At 39.5% G+C, this 26,893-nt stretch overlaps 1 protein-coding gene across 2 annotated transcripts in view; it reads right to left on the reverse strand.

Annotated features, from left to right (window-relative positions):
* The window catches only part of CC2D2B (coiled-coil and C2 domain containing 2B), a 116,655-nt gene that overhangs the window by 34,525 nt on the left and 55,237 nt on the right, over nt 1-26,893 (reverse strand). Inside the window, exons 15-24 of one of the 2 annotated variants that reach the window (XM_089313399.1) lie at nt 22,963-23,113; nt 21,849-21,990; nt 16,613-16,757; nt 15,287-15,490; nt 11,263-11,355; nt 8,899-8,990; nt 7,286-7,456; nt 6,464-6,560; nt 5,632-5,741; nt 140-236 (exon numbers count right to left, since the gene is read on the reverse strand). In XM_089313399.1, coding sequence (XP_089169525.1) covers nt 140-236; nt 5,632-5,741; nt 6,464-6,560; nt 7,286-7,456; nt 8,899-8,990; nt 11,263-11,355; nt 15,287-15,490; nt 16,613-16,757; nt 21,849-21,990; nt 22,963-23,113 — 1,302 coding nt within the window. Of the gene's footprint in view, nt 1-139; nt 237-5,631; nt 5,742-6,463; nt 6,561-7,285; nt 7,457-8,898; nt 8,991-11,262; nt 11,356-15,286; nt 15,491-16,612; nt 16,758-21,842; nt 21,991-22,962; nt 23,114-26,893 lie in introns of both variants that reach the window. The other variant, NM_001349481.1, reaches the window with a different exon arrangement.

A 26,893-nucleotide genomic window follows, 5' to 3' on the forward strand; every position in this document is an offset into this window, starting at 1 on the left:
AGAGCATCCAAAGTCACCCCAGATCCATTTTAGAGAATACAGGGATTGCATCTAAAAGGAAATGTATAAATACTACTATGCTGCTCATTCAGTTTGACCTTTTAGAATTATTCAACACTGTTTAATTGTTACACCTTACCTCATGTTTTTCAATGATCACCTCATCAAAAATGTTTATATACACATTATCTTTTATTTTAGATAAGTTTGAGAAGCTATAATCATGTCCAGGTGAGCTACAAATAAGAAAAACATACATAAATACTTAACTTTAAAAAAAATTTTTTTTGACAGGCAGAGTGGTCAGTGAGAGAGAGAGACAGAGAGAAAGGTCTTCCTTTGCCGTTGGTTCACCCTCCAATGGCTGCTGCGGCTGGCGCACAGCGCTGATCCAATGGCAGGAGCCAGGTACTTCTCCTGGTCTCCCATGGGGTGCAGGGCCCAAGTACTTGGGCCATCCTCCACTGCACTCCCTGGCCACAGCAGAGAGCTGGCCTGGAAGAGGGGCAACCGGGACAGAATCCAGTGCCCCGACCGGGACTAGAACCCGGTGTGCCGGTGCCGCAAGGCAGAGGATTAGCCTAGTGAGCCACGGCGCTGGTAACTTAACTTTTTATAATAGCAATTTAGTTCCTAAGAGCATAATGCATAGCAGATAATACAATTACCTGAGTTGTCTTTTATAAAGTATAAACTAAGAAAAAGCTATATGCTTTGAAGATGGACTGTTACCTTTCATCAAAACAAGTGTGTGCTTTGTAATTTATCTTTCATATTAAGCAGAAAGGTTTTCACTACAGTCATCCCTTACTAATTATCTGTATGCTACATTAAGATTTTCCAACTGTTTAAAATTCTGTTAGTTTCTGCTAATTCACACATTAATGGAACCCAGGTAATTTTAAAAAAAGATTTATTTATCTATTTGAAAGGTAGAGTTACAGAATGAGAGGAGAGACAGAGAGAAACAGAAAGAGATTGTCGGCCAGTGCCACAGCTCACTTGGCTAATCCTCTGCCTGAGGCGCCAGCACCCCCGGTTCTAGTCCTGGCTGGGGCGCCGGATTCTGTCCCAGTTGTTCCTCTTCCAGGCCAGCTCTCTGCTGTGGCCTGGGAAGGCGGTGGAGGATGGCCCAAGTGCTTGGTCCCTGCACCTGCATGGGAGACCAGGAGGAAGCATCTGGCTCCTGGCTTCGAATCGGCGCAGTGTGCTGGCCATAGCAGTCATTTGAGGGGTGAACCAACAGAAGGAAGACCTTTCTCTCTCTAACTCTGCCTGTCAAAAACAAAGAAAGAAAGAAAGAGATTGTCTACCTGCTGATTCACTCCCAAATGCACCCAATGGCTGGGGCTGTGCCAGGCTGAAGCCAGGAGCAAGGAGCTTCCTCTGGGTCTCCCATGTGGGTGCAGGGACTCAGGGACTTGGGTCATCTTCTGCTGCTTTCCCAGGTTCATTATCAGCGAGCTGGATCAGAAGTGGAGCAGCCAGGACTCAAAGTGGTGCTCATATGGGATGCTGGCACTGCGGCCTCAGTCTAACCCACTGAGCCACAGCTCCAGCCCCTAATTCACACGTATAATTAAAATATCTTCTTGCTCATAGTTAATAGTTGTGATTATTTTAATCATAGAGCCTTTCCCACATCTATTTTCCCCAAAAGAAATCTGGATAAGAGAGAACACTTAATTTTGCAAGTTGTCTCTGATGCCTTACTTGATTAGGGACATTTATATTCTAAAATTAGTTTTTATTTGTGAGGCAGAGAAAGAAAGAGATCCCATTTACTGGTTCTCTCCTCAAAAGTCTGCAATGGCCAGGGCTGGGCTGGTGCCAGAGTTTGGAGCTGGGAACTCAACCCAGGTCTCCCATGTGGGTGGCAGGAACCACTGAACCATTACCTATTGCTCCCCAAGCTCTATAGTGAGAGAAAGCTGGGATAAGAAGCCATTGCCAGGGATGGAACCCAGGTACTCCAATGTGGAATGCAGTATCTTAGCTGTTAGGCTAAATTTCTGCCCCTAACATTTGGAATTAGCTAAAAGGATCGTGTATATCATGAGCAATGAACTTCCAAGTTCCAGTTTGCATTCTAACTCCATCAAACGTCTAAGAGCAATGAAAATCACAATCCTGTGCAGTAGGTTATTTTACGTGGCGAACCTGAAGCTCAGAGAAGTTAAATAATTTGCTCAAGAGCATTCCATCAGCAAGTAATAGCACTCTGATCTGGACCCAGTTCTGACTGACTCCAAAGACTGTATCTTTTTACTATATAATTGCCACTGACATTATTTGTTGATGTTTATTGTTTAAGGAACCAAGTATTATTTCAAAGCATCATCAACAGTTTACAACTTTCTGAGACCTACAGCAAGTGACAATTGATAAATGCTAGTTCAGGTAACAATTTAAGTTGAGTCCTTATACTTCTAAGTGATAAAATAACAAGCTGACTCCCTTGCTTTGCTCCTCAAGGGTTTCCTTTCATGCTGAGGTGGCCTAAGGCAGGGCAGGCAAGGCAGTGTGCATTTGCTGTGTCAGGTCAGAGAGAGAAAGGATGAAAGCCATCCTCAAGACATTTCTGAGCTTGTCAACTTGGTATATCCCTTAAATTACTCAAGTTCTTTTGCTTTATCTTCCATTTTGCATTTTCTTTTAAACTTCCCTCAAATTTCACAATTCTTCCTCTAAAATAGGGCTCATGGGGCTAATTACCACTTATTTAATATTCAATTTATTTCATTTCCATGCCATTTTTTTAAAAAAAATTTGTTTATTTTATTTGAAAGTCAGAGTTACACAGAGAGAGGAGAGGGAGAGGGAGAGAGAGAGAGAGGTCTTTAATTCACTGGGTCACTCCCCAATTGGCTGCAACAGCTGGAGCTGCGCAATCTGAAGCCAGGAACCACGAGCTTCCTCCTGGTCTCCCACATGGGTGCAGGAGCCCAAGGACTTGGGTCATCTTCCACTGCTTTCCCAGGTCATAGCAGAGAGCTGGATCGGAAGTGGAGCAGCCAGGACTAGAACCGGTGCTCATATGGGATGCTGGCATTTCAGGTCAGGGCATTAACCTGCTGCGCCACAGCACTGGCCCCCACCATGCCATTTTTATTTACCTAAATTTCATAAGTACAGGGGAATAGGAGTCTTATATTAGAGGCAACAAAAAGTTCTAGCTGGATGGTTTTGTCTTAGCCAAAACCTATGATCCACTTGGTTGTACCAAAATTATGTTCTTGGCTTATTTCATTGCTATAATGGCAATGATGTAAACACTCTAACCTTTCTCTTTAGTTCACTTACAGGTTTATTTGTTTTACTGGTTGTTTCAATTCATTTAGTATAATATTTTTTCTAATATCTAATATTTTAAAAATTTACAAACATATAACCACATAAGAGAGGGTCTTCAAAATTTTGTAGAAAAAGCCCACTTTGAAAAACATATGCATGAATTTCAATTTTTTGCACTAACATAAACTTATAAATGTATATTTAAAAGATTTACTTATTTGAAAGCCAGAGTTACAGAAAGAGAGAGGGATCTTCCATCCACTGGTTTGCTCCCCAAATTGCCACAATGGCCAGGACTGGGCCAGGTGGAACCCAGGAGCCTAGAACTCTTTCCACCTCCTTCCCAGGGATGGAGCAAGAAGGAAAAGCATATCCAAAGCTCCACACCACTTTTTGGTTCCTTGCGTACCTGACGGACAGCAGGTCCCAACACTTCCCCCTACCCTCATGTGAGAAATTTCCTAACCCCCTATATTGCTCCTTAACAAGCTCAACCCCACCTCAGCCATTAGCCCCGGCCTGATGGCAAAAAAGCCTGGCAAACCTGCTCAATCTAGCCTGATGTTGGCCCACCTAGAACAGAAAGCAGCTCTGGCTGTATAAACACCTAGTCTCTGTGATGCCACTGCTCCTGTCCTCCCAGGTAGTGCGTCTCTCTCTCTCAGGTTTGTCTCTGAATCAACCTGTTCAGGCTGTGGAATTCATGGTCTGTCTCTTCTTTGTCTTGCTCTGTTTCCTCTTTGTCTTGCTCTTCAACCCTTATATCCAAGAACATTAGGAGGGTGCTGGATCAGAAATGGAACAGCTGGGACTTGAGCCTGTGTTTACATGGCATGCCAGCATTGCAGGCAGTGGCTTAACTCACTGCACCACAACACTGGCCCCTAAACTTTCTTTTGATTATGCTTTTATAATGCCTTCATAGTTTACCTTTTTATAAGCAAATATATTTTACATGCTATTTAGCTTGATATTACACAACATATAGATTTACTTTCAAATCAATACTCTGTCATACACAAAGGTAAAAAGGTCAGGAAAGCAAGTATCACAGTACAAGGCAGAGCAAAAAGTACAAGGTCAAGACAGGACGTCAAACAGTGAGGATATGTGTTTAGAAACTCTGGCCAACGACTCTGAACATACAATTGAGTCTGGGCTGAATCTGGAAGAGCAAACTTGATTTCTATTAACAGAAGCATCCACAGCTTCTAAGCTAACACAATTCCAAGGTATACTGGTCCATTATGGTTTTTTTTCTCCTTTTTGAAAAAATGGCATAAACAAGATCTCATTTTCCTTGCACATCTCAGTTTGGGTCTGGAGGCTTTCACTTTGAGAAGTGGCAGCTAGGATATGAATGTTTATGTAGCCTACAAAATGTCATCACATTTTTGCAAGTGATTATGTCAGTGCTTCTGAAAATAAATAGCATTATCTTAGTCTGTTTTGAGATCTTATAACCAGATGCCTCAGGCAGGTTAACACATAAGGAACAGAAATTTATTTCTCACAATTTTGGAAGCTAGGAAGTCCAGGATTAAGGCACTGGCATCTGATGTCTGGTGAGGGCCTCCTTACTAAGTCTTCAGATGGTGGAAGGTGGAAGGGCAAAAAAAGGAGGAATGCTATGTCCTCACATGGCAGAAGAACATATAAGAATGAACCTACTCCTATAAACCCTTTTTGTTACAGCATTAATCCAACCATAAGGATGAAGCCCTCATGACCTATACATCTCCCATTAGGCCCCATGTCTCAACACTGTTGCACTGGGGATTAAGTTTTCAACACATAAATTTTGGGGAACACATTCAGACCATTGCAAACAGCTACCATAAAAGCGTGAGCATGGATGAATCTCTTCAAATATTTAACAATGAGGAAAGAAGATTGGAATTACAGAATAATACACAAATATGACCCAAATTATATAAAGCAAAAGAAATGCATAAGTAAATATTACACAGGGATAAATATCTATGAAGTAAACACAAAGGAACAGAGAATGGTAAATACAAATTCATGGTTGTTAGGTAATATAATTATATAACAGGAAATGTAATTATGGAATGCATAGAGTGCTGTTTAAGCTATCAGTTACTATTTTATTTTTTAAGCTGGATGGTAGATACACAGATAATCAATTTACTATTTTTCTTCAGAACTTATGCTGATATGTACATTATATATTAGTCTATGTCTGAAATGTTTAATAATTAAAAAGTTTTAAACTAAAGCCTTATCTGAATCATTATTTTCAATAAATGGCTCAAGAAAATAATTTTATTATAGCTCTTTTTTTTAGAAGCTACAAAAAAATAGACTCCAACTTACATAAAATCTACTTCAATTTCTTCATTCCAGCATGGATGAGATCCACTTGCTGTATTGGTTTGGTATACAGTGTGCTGAAAAGAAACTTCCACAAAAGGGTTTACAGTATCCTGAAACATATAAAAATGTTGACTAGATTTTTATAGTATTTTATATAGGTAAAAAGGCAGAAAGCTAGGAAATTTCTTTGGCAACTGAATTACTTAATTTGTCTAGTTTTTTAAAAGCCATTATTTATTCTTTCATAACAATAACATATATTGGTCCTGTTCCAAATCAGATATTTTTCTGGGATCCAAAGACAAACAGAACTTTCCTTTAAGAATTTTATAGTCAACCAGGGAAGAATAAGCAGGTAGAGGAATTTAAGTGTAATGAAATGTGAGAAATATGTTCAAGATATGAGAGTTACTCAGGAGAGGGAATGATTAACTTTCTGGGGGCATCACAGAGAAAACAGTACTTGAGCTTGGCTTTGAGACAGTAAGGAGTAATTTGTTTGGCCAATAAGATGGAAATACATGGAGGCCATTCCAAAGGAAATAACTAGTAGAGGCTTTGTAGAACAAGTGGGAGTATAATACAGCTGAGGCGTGGAGAGAGAGGAGGCTGAGTGGTGGGCAGGGACTGAGCATTAAAGATTTCATAGTCACTCCGAGGGTGAAGGTAGGGAATGAAATGGTTAGAATTATATTCTATGACAAACACTTGCACTGTGTTATGGAATAAACTTAAAGCTGAAAAGAAAACAGAGATGGAGAGACCGATTAACAGCTAATTGCAATTTAAAGCAAATATAATCAATATTGTTCTTCACAGAAGTGTTAAATACCTCATTTAAGAGCTCATCTGAGGCTACCAATTTGATTGCTTCTTTATGTCTGAGGCGAGATATGGATGACATCAAATAAGTAGGCATATCCAAAACTCTTCAGGAAAACCAATGAAGAGAAATATATTTTGATTAGTTTTGGTAGGAGTGGGTACATTTTTACTGTGCTTATAGGGAAATATAATTCAGTTTCTCTGGATCTTACTATTTGTTTTACATTGTCATACTGTCACAAATGGTTAAAGATAAACATTTGATAATCACTACCTTGGGAGAGTGGCTCCTAAATGCTAAACAATCAGTTGGATACAGTCTATGATAACATTTTCAGAAGTATTCAACAAGAGAAGAAAAATAAGGCAAATGATTCCTTGAGAATATATGCTTCATATTTTATGGTGTTATGATAGTCTTTTGTTTATAAGATGATGATTACAGAAAATAGTGGTGGTTTTATATGTCTTATTTTAAAAATAGCTCTGAAAATATGCATTTGTTTTGAGAATATTTAACTCTATTAGATGAATAAGGTTATAGTTTATAAAAGATAGGCAAAACCTTTAAGATGTTTAACTAGAATAGCCAGAAGTAAAACATTTGTTTTTCATGGATAGAATTTGTGGATTGTGGTAAGCATAAAACAGTCAAGAAGAAAACATGTATATTAAACACAGAGAGGAGACTTAGTATTTCTGAGGTACTTAAGTACTAAATATTCATCATATATGCCATATATGACTATTCTTAAGTAGAATAGCATGGAAATTTATCACATTTAAGATAGATCTTTGCAACTCTAAAAATTGGAACATACCGCCTTACCTACTAGATGTTGTTTTCCTGGTGGGAATATTATAAGCCCTTAGTATTCTGACAAGAATCTTAATATCTCCATCAGAGACAGTCTGAGCTGTGACTTTTTTCCTTTCTCTTCTCCGAGGTTTTAACTTTCTTCGTGGTTCCACAAAGTTACAAATTGCATGTGTTAGCTGGCTAAAGAGTGAAAATTGATCAGCCCCATAGACACAAAGTAACATAGTTTTGATTACTTGTAAATAAGACCAATGTTCTGTACCATATTCTCTCCATTATGGAGGGGAGACAGACTTGCTATTTTTAAGATTTATTTATTTATTTGAAAGTCAGAGTTACACAGAGAGAGGAGAGGCAGAGAGAGAGAGAGAGAGAGAGAGGTCTTCCATCTGTTGGTTCACTCCCCAATTGGCTGCAATGGTTGGAGTTGTGCTGATCCAAAGCCAGGAGCCAAGAGCTTTTTCTGGGTCTCCCACGTGGGTGCAGGGGCCCAAGGACTTGGGCCATCTTCCACTGCTTTCCCAGGCCATAGCAGAGAGCTGGATCGGAAGTGAAGCAGCCGGGACTAGAACTGGCACTCATATGAGATGCCAGCGCTTCAGGCCAGGGTGTTAACCTGCTGCACCACAGCGCTCCCCCCACCCCGCCTTTTTTTTTTTTTTAAGATTTATTTAAAACTTGTTTTAAAACCAAAGAAGAAACCTTTTTCTGAGCACTGAAAGGAAGATATTAAGAGAGAATGTGATCGCTCCATGTCCTCTGGGTATCTGATCCAAAATAGACAAGGACATGGAAAGGTTAAGTCATGAAACATGATTATCCTCTATCAGATTTTCATTTTTGAGGGATCGTTCTCTTGAAAGTTAACTGGATATTCAAATTTTCTCCATGGCTCTGAAACCACTGTTAATTTGTTACATGTGCTATCAGCCCTAGCAACACAAATACATGCAATTATATATTTATGATCACATCCATTTTTCCCAGAGTATTAAAAATAAACATAATAATTTCAACATACTAAACCAGTAAAAACTGTATTGTTTATAATCACATGGCCTCCAGGGATGTTTTCCAGAGACATGGCAGCTCTGCTCCTGCACCCATCCCTAAGTTTCGCAGATAGGACAGTGTGAGAACTGAGAAAGTTCAGCAAAGGCTCCTTCAACTGTTTGATGTGGCTCTCAGCATCCTTGTTCAGCTGAGAATTCTGTTTTGCAAGAGGGATTTTACAGTCTTAGGATGTGAGGCTTCCAGCAAAGACTTGTCCAGTAGCATTCTCAGAACGGGAAAATCTTAGGGTAAAACTAATTTGGGACAAATATGTTCTTTCCATGTCTATTCGCTTGTGCTAAAGATCATCAGTAAGGAGAGGATGAAAAACACTCCTAAAATGCTGTACAACTGAAAATATATCATGCACATATTTCTTTTTTTTTTAGTATCATGTACATATTTCAAAACACAACTTTAAAGTGACCAAATGTATTTTCAATCGTTATATTATCTCCCTTTATGCTCTTAAACTGCATCTTTTGACATACAACATACCATAAAAAATAGAGGCCTCAGAGGATTTTTAAGGAGTTAACTTAATTATAGCTTAATAATTTTAGTAGTACCTTCCAGTTACAATTTCTTCATAATCAGCCACAATATCAGACAAATTAAATTTGCTGACCTTGACAATTCTTTTCATTATCAACCTTCTCATCTAAAAAAATTAGAATAAAAAAATGCACTGTTTACATTTTACATTTTAAGGTTAAGTATTTATAACTCTAATGGTACCATTCTATTTTACTCCTAATTTTTGCAAGCATTGAATGTAAAGGGGAATTAGATCAGTGAAAATATGGTTCTGTTTGCTACCATTATTAAAATCACTCCCAACTCATACTGTTAGAACAAAGCAAGCTCATTTCTCTTCAATTTTTCATCCTTCCATGTTCATTCATCTCATCCTAAATTCTTCACTCCCACATATTTTCTATTTAACTCATAATAAACATGACCAGAACAGATATGATTTCTCTGTGAATTCATTTATGCAATTGTCAGCAGTACTAGTGATGAATCCTGATCTACAAACTCAAAGCAGTAAAATAATATTTCTGTATTTCCTTTGAGTCAATTCTGTTCTGACTTAAAGCTCCCCTTCTATCAACACGGTAAGGAAGTTAGTGCTGAATACAGTGTTTTGTCAAACTTTGTTTTGAATATTTGTTCAACAAATTGACAGGAATTGCATACTACTATAGTTTTTTTTTTTAAACTTTTATTTAATGCATATAATTTTCCAAAGTACGACTTATGGATTACAATGGCTTCCCCCCCATACCGTCCCTCCCACCCACAACCCTCCCCTTTCCCACTCCCTCTCCCCTTCCATTCACATCATGATTCATTTTCGATTATCTTAATATACAGAAGATCAGCTTAGTATACATTAAGTATGGATTTCAACAGTTTGCTCCCACACAGAAACATAAAGTGAAAAATAATAGATGATTTTTTTAAATGATGATGAAATCAGAGCAGACCTATTGTCATGTTTAATCCCAGCGAGAGTCAAGTTGGGAATTGATAATTTCTTCTTTTTTTTCTTTTTTTTTTTTTTTTTACAGAGGATCAGTTTAGTATGCATTAAGTAAGGATTTCAACAGTTTGCACCCCCATAGAAACACAAAGTGAAATATATTGTTTGAGTACTCGTTATAGCATTAAATCTCAATGTACAGCACATTAAGGATAGAGATCCTACATGAAGAGTAAGTGCACAGTGACTCCTGTTGTTGACTTTACCAATTGACACTCCTGTTTATGGCATCAGTAATCTCCCTATGCTCCAGTCATGAGTTTCCAAGGCTATGGAAGCCCTCTGAGTTCTCCGACTCTTATCTTGTTTAGACAAGGTCATAGTCAAAGTGGAGGTTCTCTCCTCCCTTCAGAGAAAGGTACCTCCTTCTTTGATGACCTGTTCTTTCCACTGGGATCTTTTGCCAGAGTGTCTTGGCTTTCCATGCCTGAAATACTCTCATGAGCTTTTCAGCCAGCTCCGAATGCCTTTAGGGCTGATTCTGAGGCCAGAGTGCTATTTAGGACATCTGCCATTCTATGAGTCTGCTGAGTATCTCACTTCCCATGTTGGATCACTCTCCCCTTTATTTACTCCATCGGTTAGCGTTAGCAGGTACTAGACTTGTCTATGTGTTCCCTTTGACTCCCAGTCCCTTCACCATGACCAACTGTGAACTGAAACTGATCACCTGGAACAGTGAGATGGCATTGGTACATGCCACCTCGATGGGATTGAATTGGAATCCCCTGGTATGCTTCCAACTCCACCACTTGGGGCAAGTCAGCCTGAGCATGTCCCAAATTATACATCTCTTCCCTCTCCCATTCCCACCACCATGTTCAAACATTTGTCTATACTGTGAGTTTGGAGCGTTGTTCTGGGCCTTGGGGACTGACAGAGTTCCTGCTCTAAGCTTCTACATCTAAAAGCTTGGAGTGCACTGATGAGGGGTCAGCACAAAGAAATGTGGAGTGAACTTCAGTGAGGGACACTCCCTCAAACCTGGATAAGGCTTTGCTAGAGTGCTCTGAAAATATCTGCTCGTTGATTTTGCATCAAAGCGTATTTATTTCTCTAATCCTTTCTATCTGCTTCTGGTAGCTTTTTTTATCTTCATCTCCTTAAGTGTGGTAGGCTTTGACATTTTGTAGCATTAGTAAAAGGTGGAAATTCTGCCAAAACACTGGACTGAATCTCAAAGTGATCTTTAGGAGGCCTTTAACATTCGTGTTTAAACAGAAAAGGCTGAGATGTGTGTTAATGAGTGCACTGTGAATGAAGTAACCTAACCCTGAAGAGAACAGAAAATTCCATATGACTTTCTGGGAAGACAATAATACCATGCATGCACTCAATCAGTTTTCACAAAGTAAAAGAAAACATATAGAAAATACCATGTTATTACCTTTTTCATAAAATTGAGAGAATTAATTCTTTGTACAGTAATAGAATTCACATCTGAAATAGACATATCCTTCTCTATCTGACTTTCATACTCCTAAACAGAAAATTAAAGAATTAGGTTAGTTTCATTTTTTTCACTGTAACACCGAGTTCAGTCAGATATAACATGTTGAAATGAAAATGTTAGTATTCATTTCAGATCAGGTGTAGCAGGACACTGGCAGCAATATGGCATTCAGAGTAGAAAACACACTGTGAATTAGCTAAAAAGTTTCATTATATTCTGTTTGTTTCTAGGATGATATTCATTCATCTTTTAAAACACAGTAATGATTAAGGAAAATTTGTGATTGAGAAAATGTGAAGAAATGAGGAAGAACATTCTTCCTGTATGTATTTGCCTGGCAAATGCTAAAAACACGTGGAAGTACCTAAGTACAGTGCTTAAGAGCAGGGGCTTTATAGGCAGATAGCTGTGGCTTCAAGTTGGCCAAGCCATTTACTGTGTGGTTCTGGGAACGTTTATTAATTGCTCCAGACTCTAGCTCCTTCTTTAAGGATAGCAACAACAGCAACAATACTTATGTCACACAGTTGTTTGTGAGATTTAACGGACATGATATTTACATAAAATGCCTCGCACTGTGCTGACTATAATCGATAATTACCTATTATATGTATAGTTGATATAAAATTTTGTGTCAGGATGCTTCATCTACACAACTTAGAATAAATTTGCATCTGTTCTGTATGTATTTGCAGTATACATCCCCAGTGCCCATGGAAATCATTAATGACTACATTAAAAGGGGCTGGTGCTGTGGCAAAGTAGGTTAAAACCTCTGCTTATCCGGCATCCCACATCGGAGTGCCACTCTGAGTGCTGCTACTCTACTTTCAATCCAGCTTCCTGCTAATGTGCCTGGGGATGCAGTAGAAAATGGCCACCCATGTGGGAAACCAGGATGCAGTTCCTGGCTCCTGGCTTAGGCCTGGCCCTGCCCTGGCTGCTGTAGACATGTGGGGAGTGAACCAGCAGAAGGAATATCTGTCTCTATCTCTCCCTCTATGTCACTCTGCCTTTCAAACAAAGAAACAAACAAACAGATAAGTCTTTTAAAAACTCTTTTGTAGTTGTCCTGCCCTGTGTTCTTTCCTGCTTCTGTATGTTTCTGGACCTCTGGCCAATTCAATCTGAAACTGAACCTAAAAATTCAGTAGGTATATTGGGTCCTTTCTTGTTGGTATTCTTATCCCCACCTCTGCAGTTTATCTGAAATACTTCAATAGTCTGCATCAGCAGCAAAATCCAAGTTGCTGAAATATTTATTAAGTGAAAGAAATTCCATCCTGATCCTGGTATGTTAAGAGCGTTTACCATGAATGAACACTGAATTTATTAACTGGCTTTTAGCATTATGAGAGAAGCACATGGTTCCTTGCTTGATTCCCTAAATGTAATTATATTGATACATTTCATAGTCAAATCAGCTCTGTGGTCTAAAATAAGCCCTACTAGATTATGATGTATAAGTATATAGATATATTCAATGATTATTCAAATTTTTAACATTTTATTAGTAATTTTCCATCATAAGGAAAATGGATCTAAAATGGTCATTTCCTGTAGACCTTGTCCAACTTTGGTACAAAGGTCATAACAGCCTCAGAAAATGTGTTGAGGTACTCTCAGATCTCCAGATTATAAAACTGTGACTATTCCTTTTTTTAGTATGTTATATTCCCAATTATTCTGAGCGCTGTGATTTGTCTCCAATAGTTTATGTAACTGTAAAATTGAATTGAATTATTGACACAGCAGGAGAATGCTGAATAACTTTCCAGCTAATCTAAGCCATGCTTTATTTTATTTTATTTTATTTATTTATTTATTTTTATTTAATGAGCATAAATTTCCAAAGTACAGCTTATGGACCACAATAGCCTCCTCCCCCCCGTATCTTCCCTCCCACCCACAACGCTCCCCTCTCGCACTCCCTCTCCCCTTCCCCTTCACATCATGATTAATTTTCAATTATCTTTATATACAGAAGATCAATTTAGCGTATGTTAAGTAAAGATTTCTACATTTTGCTCCCACACAGAAACACAAAGTGTAAAATACTATTTGAGTACTAGTTATAGCACTAATTAAACACCTAAGAGTAATTGTGTATTAATTACAGAGTTCAACCAATAGTTTTAAGTAGAATATAAAATGCATCTTTTGTATTGTTGTGGCTTCCCCCCCGACCTCCCTCCCTCCCGTGGCCCTCCCCTCACCCACTCCCTCTCCCATCCCGCCCTTCATCACGTTTCATTTTCAATTACCTTCATATATTGAAGATCAACTTAGTATATACTAAGCAGGGATTTTAACAGGTTGCACTCACACAACTGAACCAGGTATAGGGTATTGTTCGACTAGTAGTGTTGTTTTTGAGTTTCATAGTTAAACATATTAAGGACAGAGATCCTGTGTGGGGAGCATGAACCCAGTGACTCCCGTTGTTGATTTAACAATTGTAAGCCATGCTTTATATTGTAGCTCTTTGAATACCACAGTTAGAAGCTGAAAAATACTTCCTAAAGTGAAATGCTACCTGGTCTGTCAATATCTATTTGTGAATACACATATTTTCACTCACCTATGTTAGTGAAAACAGTGCATTATCTATAAATTCTATTTTTTATAGGCTTTCAGTGTTATATGTGCTTGTTGGGAAACCATGATACCGTCATTGAAAAAACATTAATTTTCATTTCCTTATTCTCTCTCTCTTCTTCTGCCTCTCTGTAACTTTGCCTTTCAAATAAATAAAAAACCTTTTTTAAAAAAAAACATTCATGGGGCCAGCGTTTTGGCATAGCAGGTAAAGCCACCACCTGCAGTGCCGGCATCCCATATGGTCACCGGTTCGAGTCCCGGTTGCTCCACTTCTGATCCAGCTCTCTGCTATTGCCTGGGAAAGTAGTAGAGAATGGCTTGAGTTCTTGGGACCCTGCAACCGTGTGGGAGATCCAGAAGAAGCTCCTGGCTCCTGGCTCCTGGCTTCGGATCTGCACAGCTCCAGCCATTGCGGCATTTGGGGATGAGCCAATGGATGGAAGACCTCTCTCTTCCTCTCTCTGTCTCTCCTTCTCTCTGTAACTCTGCCTTTCAACTAAATAAATAAATCTTTAAGAAAAAAAAAAAGATTTACTTTCCTATACCTTAAACAAGCTGAACTTGAGATATGCTTTTTTTTTTTTTTATTTTATTTATTTATCTGAAAGGTAGAGTTACAGAGAGAGGGAGACACAGAGAGAAAGGTCTTCCACCCTCTGGTTCACTCCCTAGATGGCTGTAACAGCTGGAGCTGAGCCAATCTGAAGCCAGGAGCCAGGAACTTCTTCCAGGTCTCCCCATGCAGGTACAGGGGTCCAAACCCTTGGGCCATCTTCATCTGCTTTCCCAAGCTATAGCAGAGAGCTGGATTGGAAGGGGAGTAGGTGGGACTTGAACCTGTGCTCATGTGGGATTCCAGCACCACAGGCTGAGGCTTAGCCCACTACGCCACAGCGATGGCCCCAGATGTGCATTATAATCAATGTGTAAATTTACTGTGGTGGTGTCTCCCACCCATGCCCCTCAAAGCTGATTTTAAATTGGGAATACATTTTATAATAATAAAAATACACTAAATTTAATATTTAAATATATTAAATTACACTAAATGTAATTAAAACATATTAAAATACACTAAATTTAATATTTAATATTTAATATGTAAAATACATAAATGTAGAGTATGTCTAAATGATTTCAGTGTTAAATAGATGGTTTTTTTACAACACTAAGTTGTAAAAATAAGGGCTTTCTGGAATTTGGGAGATCTGTACCTCTTTAATGCCTAAAAAGAAGAAAAAGGGAGAAAAACCTGTATATACATATCTAGGTTAGAAAAGTAAATTAAGGTTGGTTTAAATTAACAAAATATTAACTTTATCATACAATAAGCCATAGTCAAATAGAAATCAAGTACCTGGGAAACTGCATCTGGAATTTCTCTATCATAGAGGGGTATCTGCTGCAGAAGGAAAACACCTAATTGACCTGCATTTCTGAGCTGCAATAGCTGGAAACGTTTACTCTTCCTTATTTCCTCTTCAGAAACAAAGTTAAATTCATCTTGCAACTGTTCAAGACGAAAATACTTTGGAATATCCTGCCCCTTGTGTCTCATGTACTGTAAAACATAAAAATGTAAAGTCTTTACTTAAAACATTACTCTTTATAAAATTTATTAAAGATTTATTTCAAAACACTGTTTCTTCCCTCGATTGTGAGATTTAAGAGTGGCAATATAAGTAGGAAATGAAATGACTGAATCTGTATAGGGATAGAACCTGTAAAAAAATTTAGAATCCAGACTATGTTGCTTCTGAACCTTTTCCCTATCTTAATTTATGTAAAAATTATATATTTTTATAATTCACTGATCTAAGATGATGAGACTGTTCCTATCTGGTTGCCTTAAGCGTTAAGAGATAATTAGTATTTCTACAGAGCTGTCACCCATTCTACCCAGCAGGTGGGAAGCTCTAATTTACAGAAGCTTAACTGCAGTTACCTAATTTATGGAATGCTTTATTCAACAAATGCAAAAGTGAGTGGATGCTACATGGAATAAATAATGCAAGTGGTCACCAACAAGACAAGGATTTATCAACTATAGTTCCACCAGAAAATGTAAAACACAGGAATGAATAACCACAGTAAAAGGCAAACTGAACTAGAAGCATAAGAGTGTATGGAGGGAGGGAGGGGTTGACAAGAGGGCAAAGAAAGAAAAGCACGTGAGTAACTGAGGTTACCAGAAAAGCATTTATTGAGACATTCATGGTGGCTAAGACAGCCACTATGAGTGCCCTTTTGGCAGAGCAACGGTACAAACAAAAGTATGAAGAAAGCATATTCAGTGTTCACAGAACTGTTTGTTTAAGGGAAGAATAGAAATGACCAGATAATGGGTCTGAGCGAAAGAGTGCATCCGTAAATCATTTTGCTATTTTCAGCATCTAATAATATTGCTGGCACACCACAGATGTATAATAGATGCTAACCTGAAGAGTTAGCCTGTTGGATGTGGTGTGGGCTGTTAAGTAGTGGCAGAGTGCCTGCTGTCAGGCCAAAAGTAATAATTATTTCAGTTACTGAATTTCTATTTTTCTTTGAAATACTACAAACTTACTGAAGATTATCTGCACTCCTAGTACCTACAAAAATATATAGCAAACTATGAGGGGTTCTGTGTTAGAACTTAGACAAATAGAATATATTTACCGTATTGAGCTTTGCTATAACTTACCATAATAAGTTCTATTAAATCAGAATATTCTGGATTATTTGGATCAATTTTGATTTCATTTGCCCATTCAAAAAGCTTCTGTACATTAACGAGCCATGGGATTCCAGGAACACCTTTTACATCTACATTCCTTAACACAGAGAAAATATTTTGTGAATTCTTATCCAACATATAGGTTATTTACCCACTCCAGGCATTTAAAGATAAAACCTATTGCTCCTTTGTATTTAAGGATAAATTAGTAAGATTAGATATGGTTTCTCTCCTGCTTTTTCTCATGTTATAACTTGTATCATAGGTTTTATGTAGGTGTCTATTATCTTTTTTTTTTTTTTAAGATTTTGTTTATTTATTTGACAGGCAGTTACAGACAGTGAAAAAGAGAGAGAGAGACAGACAGACAGACAGACAGACAGACAGAAAGGTCTTCTTTCCATTGGTTCACTCCCCCAAGTGGCCACAACGGCCGGAGCTATACCGATCCGAAGCCAGTAGCCAGGTGCTTCTCCTGGTCTCCCATGGGATGCAGGGCCCAAGCACTTGGGCCATCCTCCACTGCCTTCCCAGGCCACAGCAGAGAGCTGGACTGGAAGAGGAGCAACTAGGACTAGAACTGGCACCCATATGGGATGCAGGCGGTGGAGGATTAAACTAGTGCACCACAGTAAGCTTCTTAAGGATAAGGACTGTAAATATTCTTCTTTGTCATCTCTATTCTGTGTAGCAGCTAAAATATAATAATATGGAATAATAAATAAAATATATATAAATAATAAAATAATATAATAATAAAATTAAATGAATGCTGTTTATTGAATGTATTTTTTAAACTCTAAGCACAAGATCTTATTAAAGTATTTTTGTTTCATGAGATGCACAATATTGAAATTTAACCAAAATATTTGATTGAACAACATGCTTCTCTTAACAGTATGTCAAAAGCCAGTAAATAAATTCAGTGTTCATTCATGGTAAACGCTCTTAACATACCAGGATCAGGATGGAATTTCTTTCACTTAATAAATATTTCAGCAACTTGGATTTTGCTGCTGATGCAGACTATTGAAGTATTTCAGATAAACTGCAGAGGTGGGGATAAGAATACCAACAAGAAAGGACCCAATATACCTACTGAATTTTTAGGTTCAGTTTCAGATTGAATTGGCCAGAGGTCCAGAAACATACAGAAGCAGGAAAGAACACAGGGCAGGACAACTACAAAAGAGTTTTTAAAAGACTTATCTGTTTGTTTGTTTCTTTGTTTGAAAGGCAGAGTGACATAGAGGGAGAGATAGAGACAGATATTCCTTCTGCTGGTTCACTCCCCACATGTCTACAGCAGCCAGGGCAGGGCCAGGCCTAAGCCAGGAGCCAGGAACTGCATCCTGGTTTCCCACATGGGTGGCCATTTTCTACTGCATCCCCAGGCACATTAGCAGGAAGCTGGATTGAAAGTAGAGTAGCAGCACTCAGAGTGGCACTCCGATGTGGGATGCCGGATAAGCAGAGGTTTTAACCTACTTTGCCACAGCACCAGCCCCTTTTAATGTAGTCATTAATGATTTCCATGGGCACTGGGGATGTATACTGCAAATACATACAGAACAGATGCAAATTTATTCTAAGTTGTGTAGATGAAGCATCCTGACACAAAATTTTATATCAACTATACATATAATAGGTAATTATCGATTATAGTCAGCACAGTGCGAGGCATTTTATGTAAATATCATGTCCGTTAAATCTCACAAACAACTGTGTGACATAAGTATTGTTGCTGTTGTTGCTATCCTTAAAGAAGGAACTAGAGTCTGGAGCAATTAATAAACGTTCCCAAAATCACACAGTAAATGGCTTGGCCAACTTGAAGCCACAGCTATCTGCCTATAAAGCCCCTGCTCTTAAGCACTGTACTTAGGTACTTCCACGTGTTTTTAGCATTTGCCAGGCAAATACATACAGGAAGAATGTTCTTCCTCATTTCTTCACATTTCCTCAATCACAAATTTTCCTTAATCATTACTCCATTTTATTTTATATATAAAATATTTAATCAAATTATTTTATATATATAAAACTATTTAAAATATTTGCTTGAGCAAAACCAAGAAAATACACAATATAAAACCAACCTTTCGGCTACACCTTTACAGATGAAATATAATAGAAAAAATGCAATTAACTGGGTAGTCTGTGCCAGAGAGTATCTTGGTTTGCTTGTCTGAAACTATCTTCTAAAACCACAGAGCTATAAAAGATAAGCCAAACTCAAAACATAATCTTAGGGGCCGGTGCAGTGGTGTAGTGGGTAAAACCGCTGCCTGCAGTGCTGGCATCCCATATGGGCACTGGTTCAAGTCCTGGCTGCTCCACTTCTGATCCAGCTCTCTGCTATGGCCTGGGAAAGCAGTAGAAGATGTACCCACGTGTGAGTCCCAGAAGACGCTCCTGTCTCCTGGCTTCAGATCGGCACAGCTCCTGCTGTTGCGGCCATCTGGGGAATGAACCAGCAGATGGAAGATCTCTCTCTTTCTGCCTCTCCTCCTCTCTCTCTGTGTAACTCTGACTTTCAAATAAAGAAATAAATAAATGTTTAAAAAATACAAAACATGATCTTATCTATAGGCTTAGTACAGAAGGAATGCAATTCTAAAGATAAAGATTTCTTAGCGCTATCAATTTTTCCCCAGCTACTTATCATTTTGTAATTTTCTTATTATATGTAGTTACAAGAATGAGGGTTAGAAGCTTCCAGTATCCTTTCTATAAAGGACTCAAGAAAAGATCATATATATATATTTTTTTTTGAGCTTAATGATAATCTACATTGACTACCTGACTTTCATTACCAACTATTTCCTTGTGCTACTGCCATTTTCATTTTCTTTTCTCTCTTACTTAAGAGGAAACTCTTACTTAAGAGGAAAAGCATTTAAGAACTCTTACTAAAAGTTTGATCATGTGTCACTGGGTTTTTATATACGGTATTCTGCTTCATCACTTTTTAAAAAATCTCTAATTTCAGTTTTGATGTCCTTTTTAGGTTGTTACTCGCAAGAATTTTTAAATTACTGTGTATTTGAGAGACAGAGAGCATTCCCATCTACTAGTTCAATCTCCAGTTGTCTGCAATGTCTGGAATCGGGCCAGGGCGAGCCAGGAGCCAAGAACACAATCCAAGTCTCCCATATAGGAGGCAGAACCCAATTTTGTCAGCCTTGATGGTTGCCTGCCATTTTTATTTGTTTCTAAAAAGATATACTTAGGCCGGCGCCGTGGCTCACAAGGCTAATCCTCCACCTGTGGAGCTGGAACTCCAGGTTCTAGTCCTAGTTGCTCCTCTTCCAGTCCAGCTCTCTGCTGTGGCCTGGGAAGGCAGTGGAGGATGGCCCAAGTGCTTGGGCCCTGCATCCCATGGGAGACCAGGAGGAAGCGCCTGGCTCCTGGCTTTGGATTGGTGCAGCGCACCGGCCATAGCGGACATTTGTGGGGTGAACCAATGGAAGGAAGACCTTTCTCTCTGTCTCTCTCTCACTGTCTAGCTCTGCCTGTCAAAAAAAAAAAAAAGTAAAAATATATACTTATATGGGGTAGGGAAGAATTTTTTTAAATTAATTAATTTATTTGAAAGGCAGAGATACAGAGAGGCAGAGTCACAGACGGAGAGATCTTCCATCCCCTAGTTCACTCCCCAAATGGCTGCAATGGCCAGAGCTGGGCTGATCCAAACCCAGGAGCCACAGGCTTTTTTCGGGTCTCCCACGCGGGTGCAGGGGCCCAAGGACTCAAGCCATCTTCCTGCTGCCTTCTCAGGCCACAGTAGAGAGCTAGATTGGAAGCAGAGCAGCAGTACTTGAACTGGTGCCCAGATGGGATGCTGGGGCTGCAGGTGGTGGCCTAACCTGCTTTGCCAAAACACTGGCCCTAGAAATTATTTTTTTATCATCATTTATTACCTTTCAAATGATGAAATCTACTTGTTCCTTCATATTGGCAATTTTCTTCAAACATAGCACGTTACAGAAGCATTATCATCATTTCCATAGAAATTTACTTATTTCTAGTAACCATGTTTGTGATGTGATCTGAAAATTAATCACAACTTCTCAGAGAAGTCCTGGGACACAGAATAAAATTTCCAGGATTTTGTGACACTGTGGCTTAAGCCACCCCCGGCAATGCTGACAATCCAAATGGGTACCTGTTCGTGTCCCAGATGCTCTACTTCTGATTCAGCTCCTTACTAACGAGTCTGGGAAGGCAAAAAAGAAGGCTCAATTTCTTGGGACCCTGCCACCCACGAGGGAGACCCAGATGGAGTTCCAGGCTCCTGGCTTTGGCCTGGCCCACCCAGTCCTAGCCATTGCAGCCATTTGAGACGTGAACTAGCAGATGCAGTGTTTTTTTTCCTTCCTTCCTTCCTTCCCTCCTTCCCTACTTCTTTCCTTCCTCCCTCCTACCCTCCCTCCCTCCCTCTCTCTCTGTGGCTCTACCTTTTGGAGAAATATAATAAATCTTTTTTTAAAATTCCAGGATTTTCCTTCCAGCAAGCTGTTAATGCATTAATGATTCTTTGGTAATATAGACTGGACCTTAAATCCCTCAGAAATAAAATTCTTGGGTATCTAGTTCTTTGTCTACAAGTTAAGGGCTATGAACATGCCTCTCTTATCATCCAAGTGGCCATAATCCCAAACATTGAAGAAATACATTCTCTTACTTTTTTTTTTTTTTTTTTTTTTTTTTGACAGCCAGAGTTAGACAGTGAGAGAGAAAGACAGAGAGAAAGGTCTTCCTTCCATTGGTTCACTCCTCAAATGGCCGCTACGGCCAGCGTGCTGCGCCAATCCGAAGCCAGGAGCCAGGCGCTTCCTCCTGGTCTCCCATGGGATGCAGGGCCCAAGCACTTGGGCCATTCTCCACTGCCTTCCCAGGCCACAGCAGAGAGCTGGCCTGGAAGAGGAGCAACCGGGACAGAATCCGGCGCCCCCACCGGGACTAGAACCTGGGGTGCTGGCGCCACAGGCGGAGGATTAGCCTAGTGAGCTGCGGTGCCAGCCTATATTCTCTTATTTATAAATACACTTACTACCTTAATAGAGAGTGGTTTAAATGAAAATGAAACCAAAACCCAAATACATTAAACCTTTCTTATTGCCACTTTGAGTTTTCCTATTCATATGCACATGTGCTGTACTTGGAATCATGTTTGAAACATAAGATTTATTACCTGTAGTAATCAGATGTCAAAGACTGTGACATGGGTGTCCGAGGGGTACCATTTTCATCCAAGGCCCATGAAAGAGAGTAGCTAAGTTTTCCTGACGTCAAAAGACAGAGTTCTTCAGTTCCATTTCCCTCAAGAAGAAAAGGTACATCTGTTTGTAAAAAAAAAAAAAAAACATTCAAAACATGTGAACTTTAAAAAAAAAGTGTGTTGTACCACATGCAGATTTCCTCCCCTGACTTCTACTTATGGAACCCTCAGGAACACAAGGTTAAGTGTGTTAACCTAAATAGATAAAAGGTTAAGTGTGACCTAAATTTTTTGGAGACCTGATTTTTCTCCTGGGTCTCTATAACCTTATTTTTCTACTTCAGCTGGACTCTAAACAGACTATATTATTCCTGAGTTTTCTGTTCTTTCCAGGATCTTTTGTTCACTTAGTTTTTCCCTCTCACCCCCTTGCTTACTACCCATGTGGCCTTAATCCTAAGAATTGAAGACACACATTCTGTTACATAAACACACTCAAACCTCTTTCCTTTTCACCAAACAGTACAAAAGATTGCAACACTCCTAGGAAAAAGAAGGGAATCTTGGGAAGAAGAAATGAGACAATGTTCTTAGAGATAGGTTGATTTAAATGTAGTTACATGAGAGGAGTAGAATCAATTGAAGAACAAGTGTCCCTTTAATCTCTCATTTTCTCTGTCTCTTCTTCCTGCTGTCCATCCATCCTCCCTCCCTCCCTTCCTTCCTCTATTCCCTACAGAGTTCAAAGATTAATCCATATGTCCTAGACCACTCTTAGGTTTGCTAAAGGAGAAGCAGAGGCAGAGCAGTGTATCCACTGCAGAGCAGAGCTGTGTTCCAGAAAGCACACTGCTCTTTCTTGGATGACCTAGGAAAAAAAAAAAAAAAAAAAACACTAACTGAAAATTTTGTTTCCCAAAGATTTGATTTAAGACAGTCTTAATTAATCTGGTTTAACACCTGAAAGCAGAATTTAATTCGTTTTTAACTGAATATTGTCATTATAGAATTCTTAGCTCATATAAATCAGAGGAGATATTTTGGATTGGCAGTCATGAGGAAAACGGGGGCATGGCATTTGTAACAAACTCACTGCTTCCTACTTCTCCATCCTCAGGGATGACCAGCTTATCAGAGCTGAACTCTACATATTCCAAAACAGTTTTTCCTTTCAGCTCTGTGTTGTTGGGTAAAGGTAAATATAGTTTTGCCAATAAACTTGTCCTTTTACTTACTTCATAAACCTAAATATAAAAGAAATGGTTGATGGCTCAGTAAAAATACAAAATAGAAATCACATTAGAACTCTCAATAACATGCAGTATTTTTATTCATTTTAAAATGCTAGAATATAAAATAGGTATTGCTCTACAGCATTTCTTCCACATGGTTATGGGGAGAGTAGATAATCTTTTATCCTTAAAAGTGTAATGCCTTTATTGATTTCAGGGAAAATGAGTTGAATGCAAGGATCACAAACACAACTGTGAGCATATGCACACACGTAACACAATACTTACCTTTGTGTAGCACTTTTAAAGTTCCTTATCATCCGTAAGCCTTATGAAAATTAGGCAACAGAAAATAAGCAACAGATTTTTTTCTTCTTATTTTACAAATGGGGAAATGAAGGCTCTATACAAAATTGTATTCACTTTTATTACCAGTGATTAAAACCCAGGTTGAATTATTTAGGAAAAAAAGGAGTCATTTAGCTCGTGGAATTCAAGGATAAGTTAATAAGCTACGTGCATGTGGAGGGAAGGCCCAGAAGAAAGGAAAGGGAGGTGAAGAGAGGTTAACTCCACAGAGGTCCCCTGGGCACAAAACCCAGATCTTGGACTCTATATGCTGTGCTTTCTACAATTCCCTGTAAATGTGCTGCTGTAATTATAAATTAGAAATAGAAAAATCCTGTTTTGACCTACAGTGTATTGTCACTACTTGGAGAAATAGTGATATGTGCTCTAAGATGAAGGAAATGTTAGGGAGGGCAATTTTCCCTTGAAAAATAAGAAAATGTGCCAATCAAAAGAATGACTAATTAGCCAAGAAAGCTAAGAAAAACAAAGTCAAAAAAGCACACATATTTTTCTGGTCATTTAAATACTTCCTTGTAAGAGTGAATTAAAGGGACTGGTACTGTGGCACAGTGGGTTAAGCTGCCACCTGTGATGCCAGTATCCCATATGAGCACCGGTTCAAGTCTCAGCTACTCCACTTCCATTCCAGGTCCCTAATAATGCAGGTGGGAAAGCTGTGGAAGGTGGACCAAGTGCTTCAGCCCCTGTCACTCATGTGGGAGACCCAGATGGAGGTCCTGGCTTCTGGCTTTGGCCTGGCCCAGTTCCGACTGTTGTGACCATTTGATGAGTGAACCAATGGATGAAGCTGCCCCCCTTCTTCTCTCTCTCTATCTCCTTTTCTTTATCTCACCTTCTCTGTTAACTCTGCCTTTCAAATAAAATAAAATACAAATTTTTAAGAGTGAATTAAAGCCAACAAATTGACCTGTTTGATAAAGGAATCCCTAATACACAAAGGTCTGCACTGTTGTTTTTGGTATTTGCAGGGTATATCTTTTTCCAGGTCTTCATATTCAATCTGTGTGTATTTTTACCTGTGAAATGACTTTATTTTTTTAAAAGATTTACTTATTTATTTGAAAGTCAGAGTTACACAGAGAGAGAGGAGAGGCAGAGAGAGAGAGAGAGAGGTCTTTCATCTGCTGGTTCACTCCTCAGATGGCCACAATGGCCGGAGCTGTGCCGATCTGAAGCCATGAGCCAGGAGCTTCTTCTGGGTCTCCCATGCGGGTGCAGGTGTCCAAGGACTTGGGCCATCTTCTGCTGCTTTTCCAGGCCACAGCAGAGAGCTGGATCGAAGAGGAGCAGCCGGGATTAGAACTGGCACCCATATGGGATGCTGGTGCTTCAGGCCAGGGTGTTAACCTGCTGCACCACAGCGTTTGCCCCTGAAATGACTTTATTGCTTGCTGTTTTCAGCTCCAAAATTTGTTTGGTTCTTTTTAATGATTTCTACCTCTTTATTGAATTTTTCATTCATGTCATCTATTGTTTTCCTAATTTCTTGAAATTATCTGTATTTTCTTGAATCTCATTGAATTTCCTTATGATAATTATTTAAAATTTTTTCAGGTATTTCATAGATTTCCCTCAGATCAGAATCTATTTCTGGAGAACTGTTATTTTCTGGAGGGGTCATGCTTCTTCATATTTCCTGTGCCCTTATACTGATGTCTGCACATCTGGCTCTTAACAGTTCCTTTCTTATATAATAGGTTCCATTGGAAAAGACTTTTTGTTTAGATGGAATGTGCGGTGTTACTTGGCTTTGATCCTAGGTGACTTCAGAAATGCAATCTCTGAGTAACTAATGTCTCCATGTGCCACAGTTGTTTAGTCTGCAGCAGTTTGTGGAAGTGGACATGAGCTTCCAAACGTGTGTATCCTTAGTCCAGAGTTGGGTGTCAGTCACACTAGGATTTATGATGGCTGTAGCCATGTTTCTGGTGCTTTAGGATACAGAAAGACCATCCTCTTGTCCTGTCATGCATGCTTGAGAGATGTTAGAGCTTATGGCCCCAACAGCTATGGCATTTGGACTGCATGATGCAAACTGGACCTTTCTCAGACTCTGCTACTGTACACATGACTAATTCTGGGGCTTATAGCACCAAGAGTCCAAGCTACAGTTCTGGAAGATGCTGGGGAACCTTATCCCACTCCCACAGGGTTAATACAGATTATGTTGAGGATTATACATTGGCAGGTGTGGATTTGGAACGCTCAAATGCAAGGAGGCTCTCCCTTAGGTTCCACAGCATATGTTCCAATGACTCTGAGGAATACAGTACTAATGTCACAGAGCTGGAGCTACAGGATACAGTGGGGACCTTACTTTAATTTCACAGGATGAATGCCAATTATCTTGCAGTTGTTGGCCTGGCAGTCACCAGCCTGAAGCAGAGGTATTCAGTTAGGGCCCTCTACATCCCACAAATTAGTGCATCTTACTCCAGCAGTATATTGTTATATTTCCAGAAGCCACAGTCTGAGAATTGCAGGACACATGGGGGACTGTGTGCAAGGTGCTGTTGTGGCTTGGGCATGGGCCCCCAGTACCCTATGGTGGGAGCTGTAGAAGGGACTTCCTCAGATCTAGTCCTCTGGGATTGCGTAGGGTCGTTGCAGGCAGCAGTGGCAGCAATATAACTTGTTTTTCTGTCTTTGCTGATTTTCTGAGTCTCTCTGTGCTATCTGCACTTCTCAGCACTTCTTTAGTAAGTGATCTCTCAGTCAGTCTCCTAGGTTCTAACAGTTCACATATACAATCCTTTCTCTGGTAAGATGGTGTGCCCTGACCAGGGCTCTAGGGTAGGAGTGGCAGCAGCAGCAACATATTGTTTCTGTTTTCAGAATCTCTGTGCTATTTGTAGTTACTGTCACTTAATTACTAAAGCTTTCCCTCAGACAACCTGCTGGAAATGTGGTTCTTCCCTCAATGTTCTAAATTTTTTTCCTGGTTGAACTGGATGCAGATCCTATCAGCCATCTTGATCCTCCATATAGTACTTTAAACAACCCTCTTCCAACTCACTTGTGAATGAACAGTAATGCTACATATTCAGGGATGGTAAGGAATTTTAGCAGGAGAGATATATTTGAAAGCATGACAAATCAAGAACTTTGTACTTATGGTTATAAAAAGATCATGGGGGCCAGTGCTGCAGCTCATTAGGCTAATCCTCTGCCTGCGGCGCTGGTACTCCGGGTTCTAGTCCCGGTTGGGTGCTGGATTCTGTCCGGGTTGCTCCTCTTCCAGTCCGGCTCTCTGCTGTGGCCTGGGAAGGCAGTGGAGGATAGCTCAAGTCCTTGGGCCCTGCACCTGCATGGGAAACCAGGAGGAAGCACCTAGCTCCTGGCTTTGGATCCGCGCAGCTCGCCAGCTATAGCAGCCATCTGTGGGGTGAACCAACGGAAAGAAGACCTTTTTCTCTGTCT

Source organism: Oryctolagus cuniculus, chromosome 15 (assembly GCF_051225735.1).
Source record: "Oryctolagus cuniculus isolate XC-2025 breed Fujian yellow rabbit chromosome 15, ASM5122573v1, whole genome shotgun sequence".
NCBI lineage: Eukaryota > Metazoa > Chordata > Mammalia > Lagomorpha > Leporidae > Oryctolagus > Oryctolagus cuniculus.